Here is a 7,982-nt window from a genome sequence, read left to right as displayed (position 1 = left end):
ATTCTGATCAGGGAGGCTCAGTTAGCATTTGTAAATTCTTACACAGCTCTAAAAATATTTACTTTCTGCAGGAAAGACTGCCTAGATGGTGTGACTGAAGATCATTCTAGCTTAAAACATAAACCAACATGCTGTGAGTATCCTGAGCTGAAGGTGCCTATAGACAGATATGCTTTTTACAGTAAAAAAAAAAAATAACTATTTACTCTTATTGATATTTTTAAACTAACCCTTCAAATTCCTTCAATTCATGGTCCATTACATCTGTGCAAACTGAAATATTACTGGATCTTTATATACTTTCTATAGGTTGAAATGAGGAATTAAGTTGTAAAGACACAATAAATTAAATCCCCTTTATATAAAGTTACAGCTTCTTCTGTAGACTTGTTCTAAGATCTTTAAATGCTGGAGCTACTGCAGTGCCTATTCACTTTTTCTACTAAATGCATAGACTTCCAATTTTGAATCTCTCTCCATTACTGAAAAATCTTCCAAATATAGCAATGAAAAACAACAGAAAATAAGAAACGATATTTGCAAAGAGGACTTGGATTTGCAAAACCAGTATTTTGATCTCATTTTGATGTGACAAGTTTTATAAGACTTGTTATTTATCATATAAATTTTAGACGCAGCTGCAGTTTTTTATTCAGTTTGTGAGTAAATGTGGAACTTGGCAGATCCTAGAGATTCATGTCCAAGCAAAGACAAATTCCAAACTTCTTGTTATTGCTCAAATGTTCTTCATTATGGAAAAAATAACTTAAACACGGAAATGCAGTAGTGTAAGCAAAGTGGAGACTTTGGAAAGTCTGTGACGAAGATCTCCTGTCATATTGCACTTACCTTTATGAGTCAGTGTGAGATGGATTGTTTCAAGATTTTCCTTCTGTAATTTGTTAGGATTCCTTACATAATGTGTAATTCACAAATTACACGTTGTGTTTCAAGTCTGCCAAAATTAAAATTTTGCAAGATATTAAAAAAAAAAAACCAACATTAATATCTTGAGCCATTTAGAGTTTTCTCCATTGTGATGGTGTTAACGGGAACATTTTTTGTTTATCAATTTTAGCACTGTTCACATAACTATCTTACTATTCTTTAATTAATAAAAATTTGGAATAAAAGTATTTTTCATGATAGGGAAGTTCATAATAAGGTATCACCATTCAGCCTCCCCTGCCTTTTCATTTTAATTTACTTATCAAACAAAAATGGACACAATTGAATAAAAATCAAGATATACGGTGCATGTGCTGGTTAAGCAGCTAATGAGAAGAATATTTTCCTATAAGTAAATAGCATTCCAGTCCCTTGATAATTTCTCATTGTGTTGTTTTGTTTTTTTTTTCTAATTGAAAACCTACATTGTTTACATGGCTACGTTTAAGACAGATTTGCATGTAAAGTCCGAGATGCAAGATATTATCTTTTTAAAATATTGCTCTAATCAATGGACAATCAGAATGAAAAAGATAATAATTTATAAACCACCACTCTCAGGCTACTTGGTCCCAGAAAGTAATCAGAAAAAGAAGAAGCTTATTTGGGTACAAGCCTAAGAAAATACAGCAGTCATCATGAATATTACTGAGCAGTAATATTCACAGAGATTCATGCCCTGAATACCTCTAGTGGGGTGCAAAAAACAGTGCTTTTCAAAAAGAGTAAAGTGAAGTTTAGCAAGGTTCATGTTTCAGCAGCCATTCCCACCTACCTGTGCTGCTTTACCCCCAGCTCCTTGGCATGGCTCCCCTCATGTCTAGCAGGGAACGGAGCTCCCTACACAACAAAAACCTAATTCTAATTTCTCCCTGTGCATTGGTACAGAGAAGGCATTTCAGAGCTGTTAATTAAGTTCTTATTTTTACAGACATTCACACAATGGAATTTTTAATTGCCAAGGACAATTTGAGAGCTTTAATTAGTGGTCAAAGCATGACAATAGTCACAACACATGGCTTGTATTATTTCACAATGAGAATGAAATATTTCACATGTCTTGAATATTACTTCAGTTGACGTTTGGGAAAGTTAAAAAAAATCCTGGGGCTTTCTTCCAAAATGTAACATCATACACATGGTGTACAGCCAGTAAAACACTCAGGACAGCCCTCAGTCACTCAGTTGTGCCTCAGGATGCATCTTGGAATTCTCTCAGTAACCTCTGTACTGCTGTTTATCAACCATTTCCGAATTTGAAACATTGCCTGGATTGCCAGGAAGGACGAAGAGTAGGTATGCCTCTCTTTTTTAATTTATTATTTTTATTAAAATAATTTCTATATTTTATATTAAAAAATAATCTTTTCTGCTCTCAGTTCTGATCTGTGCAGTCTAGTAAGACTTTCCCTTTCTTTTTCACCACAAAAGTAATTCTGATGCTCAGTATTAGTTTATGTGTAAAGCCATGATCCATTTTACCTAATTGCTCTAACTGGCTAATGAGTATTAATAGTAAAAAGGGTGATAGATGGAAATTAATCAAAAATCAGTTCAAAGTAAAAAAATATGTCATTATTTGTATAAAAGATGACTGGAATGTGTTAAGGACAGAAATTGAAAACGATTCATGTGGCTAATTTTCCATTAGCACTAACTACTTCAAAATGCTTACAGGAATTACAGAAAATAAAGTGCATTTTCTGTCAAGAGAACATTTGGAACTCTAAATTTATAAAAGGCTTGTGGCTTGTGGTAGTGCTCAGACACTGATTAGTAGACTGTGGAGAAATTTTTGCAACGAAACACTCTACAGAATCCTCAGGTACTATTGCTAGCTGAACAAGAATTTGGATTTAGCTGTGAATAAAATCCAAGTTGCAATGAAAAATAAAACTTCCAGGTGTTTTTAGCTGAGCTGATCATGAATGAATTTGTGGTTCCTGCTGAGAGATCATGTCTGAAGTGTGCAGAGTAGCTGGCATAAGCTGATAGCAAGAAGTCATCAGGAAAAGGGCAAGCAAGGACAATAAGCATTTCTTTTTATTCTATATTTAGTAAAATAAATAATTCTGTTTAGGTTTAACTGCTATTTTTCTTCTACATTATTTTTGAAATATAAAGTTACAGATTTTCTGCCATTGCTCTCTCATGCCTTAGCCAGCCTCCTGCTACAACAGCACTAGATTTCTGCTGTCTCACAAAGAGCCTCTCTGATGCTAATCAGCCATTTTTTAGCTGTATATGTTTTATCTGTAATTTTAGATTTTCTCAAGTTATCCTCGTTTGCGTGAGAGGTCTGTGAGCTGGGTAACATTCAGACTGTTGTGAGGGAAATCCAGGGAGCTGTGCTAACTTGAGTTGTAGCTTAGTTCCCTGTCAAGGCTGCCAGCTTGAGTGCGTTTACGAACTCAGACACAACTTTGCTGCTCACCTAATTCTGCAGCAATGAAAAATGTTCTGTGCCTTAGTACCAGATAGCCTGATGTGGAATATTAATACTAAACTTATTCCTAGAGGCATCCCAAAATAAGTACTGCAAGGTGCTCATATACAGAAATCACTGAGGCTGTACATATATGTAAAAGAGATGAATGATGGTCCTAAATTCTCTCTTCAGAAAGTCCATCATTAGGTGTCTCCTGGGTGTAAAATACAGAAGCTGAAAAGGCAGAGTTAAATAGCTACAGCAGAAAGTCAACATTTAGAATGACTGATTGCAAAATATTCATTTTTTTCAAATACATTCTTTTCTGCAATTGACATGCTCCATTTGCATATGAAGTACTGAAATGTCAGAGGGCAGAACAGGCTCAATAATAACATAAGTTCTAAGATTGAATGCCTGTGAAAACCAGGATCCAGGCACTATCATCAAGCATGGCAGCACCAGAAGAATGAAGCAGGAGGCAGCTCTGACAGTGGATCTCTGACAGAAAGTCCAGTGGATTTTCATGGGAGGATAAGGTTTTACCCGTGTTCTTGCTCCTGCACAATCTCACATGGAGCTACCAGAAAGAAATAAAGGTATTGCCAATGATATGATGAACTAAACACTTTGGAGCCTGGGACAGCCAAACTCAAATGAAATTTTTGAACTGGGGAAAAGTGCTGTAAATTTAGAGCTGCAGAGGCCTTTCCTCCAGGCACGATTTTTAGCGTAATATTTTGGAGAAGTCTGTGTTTTATTATTCCAACCGCTGACATTTGAAGGCAATAAGCTGTCTAATCTAACAGCAATTTTGAACCCAAAGTTCAGGGTGGGAGGAACTGAGAAGGAACAAAATTTATGTAAAGTTCAGGCAGCAAGTGGCACATACAGAGAGTGAGCAGCTTTCCCAATTCAGGGAAACAGGCATGATCCTGCTTCAGCAGGAAAACAGAATATAAAAATATATTAATGTATATATAATATAGTACATAATAGAGTAACATAATAATGTACATAGCATGGTAAATAAGAGTAAGAGAAAAGGCAGAGAAGGATACAAAGCTGGCTTTGTGTTGCCAGCATGACTCCCACTACTCTCAGGGAGATGGAATTCTCCCATATCTGTATCTGTCATCAATCTGGAGGAGATGTACAGAACTATTTACACTAATTTGTCACTTTCCTTCCTCTGTGCCACTTTAAACAATGGAAGCAAGGAGAGGAAACTTCATGGGATGTAGAGGAAGTTCTATCCTTGCTAATACTGAGAATATTTCCCACTGCTGCACTTATCAAGTATGTATTAATCTAGCCCATAATAATCAGTAGGGACTAATAAAGAATTTGAAGCAGTTAAATGTTTGTTACACCACTCATGAGAGGCAACTTTTGCTCTTTTATGATTCTTTTTTGCAGTTATTTTCTCTCATTTCGAAGACGCCTCCTGTACATTTCCAAATTTTTTACAAAATGACTGAAACTCCTCTACTGAATATTCCTTCCTCAAACCAAAGTGAAAATCAGAACAACTCAACTGTTTGCCCAGACTTGGATGACTGGTGGGACATCGTGTACTATGTAGGACCCAAGTACATCAACACTGTCTGTGTTATTGGTATGCTTGGAAATGTGTTTGTTCTCTTCATTTATTCACTGCACAAGGGCCCCCTGAAGATAGCTGAAATCTACCTTATGAACCTTGCTGTTGCTGACCTCATCTTCCTCACATGCCTCCCTTTCTGGGCAGAGAACATCAATAATGAGTTTAACTGGCCATTTGGCAGTTTCCTGTGCCGCAGCATCAGCGCCTCCATCACCTTGAACATGTACACCAGCATCTACTTGCTCGTGGCTGTCAGCATGGATCGCTATTTGACTTTTGTCCATACCTTGAACCACAGAGAGATATGGAGCAAAACTATCACCAAAGGGATCTGCTTGCTCATCTGGTTCTTTTGCATCCTTCTCAGCATCCCAGCTTTCATGTTCCGGACTGTGAAAGACTTTCCCCAGTGGAATATTTCAGCGTGCACTTTGGACTTTCCCAGCCCATCGTGGGAAATAGCTGAAAGCCTGGTAGGCAATGTGGTGGGGTTTCTGTTGCCATCCACAGCAATCATCTTCCTCAATTTCTCCACCATTAGGTCCCTACAAAAAACAGCAAAAGAACGAAGAGCACTCAGAGCAAAGGGTTGCAAGAGGCACAAAGGCACAAAGGCAACCAGGCTGATCTTCACTGTGGTATTGATGTTTCTTTTCTGCTGGACTCCTCACCATTTTTTTGTATTCCTTGATACATTATACCATACAGAAGTGATCAAAGGCTGCTTCTGGGGAGAACTGATCAACTTTGGGGAGCAGTTTTCTTATATGCTGGCTATCACCAACAGCTGCATTAACCCTGTGATTTATGTCTTTGTTGGGAAATACTTCAGGCAAAAGGCTTTAGAAGTTTTTTCACAGTTTATTCCCTGTGGATTTCCTTCGAGATGGGTATCTTTCAAGGAAATGTCTTCAAATTTCAACATGTTTCCAGTCAAGAGTAGTTTAACATAATGGTTCTCAGTTCCTCTTTATTTTGATATTATAACTTATTTTATGACACTGCAAATGGCATTAAAAATTAATATGAAACACTCTGATCTGGCCTTCACAGACCAAGCTAATTATCGATTAAAGCAAATCACTTGATTGATTGCTTATTTTTTCCTCAGGCTTGCTTTTCTAGTTCTGTGTTATCCATCCAAATGCATAACATGTGATACCAGAATTTTTTACCAAATGATGTAACCTGTGTTACCTATTAACAGTGGCTTAAAATAATTTTTTTTTTATACAAAATACCAGAAATCTGGTTTCTTTGCAGAAAGCCATGAGCCAGCTGAATATTTTGCTGCATTGTATCTGTGATGACAGCTACCATACTACCTATAACACTATTCATAAAATTACAACAGGTATTACAGAGCAAATATGAGCTTAATCTTAAGCTGATAAGTGCATTTAAGCAGGTATGGGATAACTTTGGTTATTTTGAACCATATTTTCACTGATTTGCATTTTGACAGTAAGATATAGAGAATTTTAATTGGTTTTGTGCACTTTAATTATGTGCAGTGCATAACTATTGTACGAGAGGATGTAACACAAAGAAAATGTACATAAATTGTAAGAAAAGCAAGGTAACGCAGTAGCCTCCTCAAAACATGACTTTTGCTGATCCAGGAAAGTATTACAAAATTCCTCATAAAGTACTGTAAAGATCCTTTTTATTTTTTATATGTGAATATATCTATCATGGCCATTGATACTGTATTATTTTGAGGCAAATCCTTAGATACATATTTATATGTTTATGAATCAAAATTAATAAACTATGTAACACCTTATTTTGCTTCATAGTCTTGTTCTTTCTTATATTTATTTTTATATTTTGTCTCTTTCCCCCTATTCCTTTAGGGAAAAGCAAATATATAGTGCTATGATTAAAAATCCTTGTTACTACCAGAACACAAACTCTCATAATAAAAAAACCCCTTCTTTTCCATCACAGCATCAATGGCAGAGTAGATGTAAAGCAACTGAGATCTGTTTCCATAACTCTCAAATTATGTGTATGTCCAGACATGGAAGAAGATAGTGCAGCCTGTTCAGCCAGAGGATGTTGGTGCAGAAGGGAGCATCCAGACCCATCATTTGTATAACAACTTATTTAACTCCTCACTGTAAAGCGTGTTCAGTTCAGCCTTTACAGTTACTCACTGTAACAGCACTGCATTTTCTGCAGTTCTTTTCCATTGTTTCCATTTTGAATACATAATTAATCTCTTATTTGATTATAGAAATCTGTCTATTGAACTCCATTGCAATAAGATTAGTGTTAATTTTTAATGGCTCTTTCAAACTTTTTGAATGTGAACAGTGGAAGCCTTTTGAAAACATGAAAGTCTATCTTCCTGCAACGATGGTTTAAGGATTAAGGGTGGATTAAGTGATCAGGGAGGAAGAATCTGTCATAGGTTTACTACTTCCACTGTTTCTGTGACAGATGTTTTTAAAATAAATAGCAGGCTTAAACACCAGTAATAACAACAGCATGTGAAGTCCCCTGAGTCATCTGAAATCAAATTCCTAATTCCCATCTATTGTAAACTGTTGAACACTGCATCTACTTAATACATCCCCAGCTAAATCTTTAATTCAAAAAACCTCCAAGCAGAGATATTTTCAGGGAAAGGGAAAGGGAAAGGGAAAGGGAAAGGGAAAGGGAAAGGGAAAGGGAAAGGGAAAGGGAAAGGGAAAGGGAAAGGGAAAGGGAAAGGGAAAGGGAAAGGGAAAGGGAGGGGAGGGGAGGGGAGGGGAGGGGAGGGGAGGGGAGGGGAGGGGGAGGGGAGGGGAGGGGAGGGGAGGGGAGGGGAGGGGAGGGGAGGGAAGGGAAGGGAAGGGAAGGGAAGGGAAGGGAAGGGAAGGGAAGGGAAGGGAAGGGAAGGGAAGGGAAGGGAAGGGAAGGGAAGGGAAGGGAAGGGAAGGGAAGGGAAGGGAAGGGAAGGGAAGGGAAGGGAAGGGAAGGGAAGGGAAGGGAAGGGAAGGGAAGGGAAGGGAA

The 7,982-nt window shown here is 37.4% G+C and overlaps 1 protein-coding gene across 1 annotated transcript; it reads left to right on the top strand.

Moving 5' to 3' along the window:
• Positions 1–2,142: 2,142 nt before the first annotated feature.
• Positions 2,143–6,768, top strand: BDKRB1 (bradykinin receptor B1). Its single transcript, XM_053980645.1, has 2 exons — positions 2,143–2,244; positions 4,796–6,768. The coding sequence occupies exon 2, from the start codon at positions 4,850–4,852 to the stop codon at positions 5,933–5,935; it is 1,086 nt and encodes a 361-aa protein (XP_053836620.1). The 5' UTR covers positions 2,143–2,244; positions 4,796–4,849; the 3' UTR covers positions 5,936–6,768.
• Positions 6,769–7,982: the final 1,214 nt, after the last annotated feature.

This window comes from Vidua macroura, chromosome 6 (assembly GCF_024509145.1).
Source record: "Vidua macroura isolate BioBank_ID:100142 chromosome 6, ASM2450914v1, whole genome shotgun sequence".
Taxonomy (NCBI): domain Eukaryota; kingdom Metazoa; phylum Chordata; class Aves; order Passeriformes; family Viduidae; genus Vidua; species Vidua macroura.
Note: the sequence above shows the minus strand (reverse complement) of the source record. Positions and strands in the feature narration are given on the sequence as shown.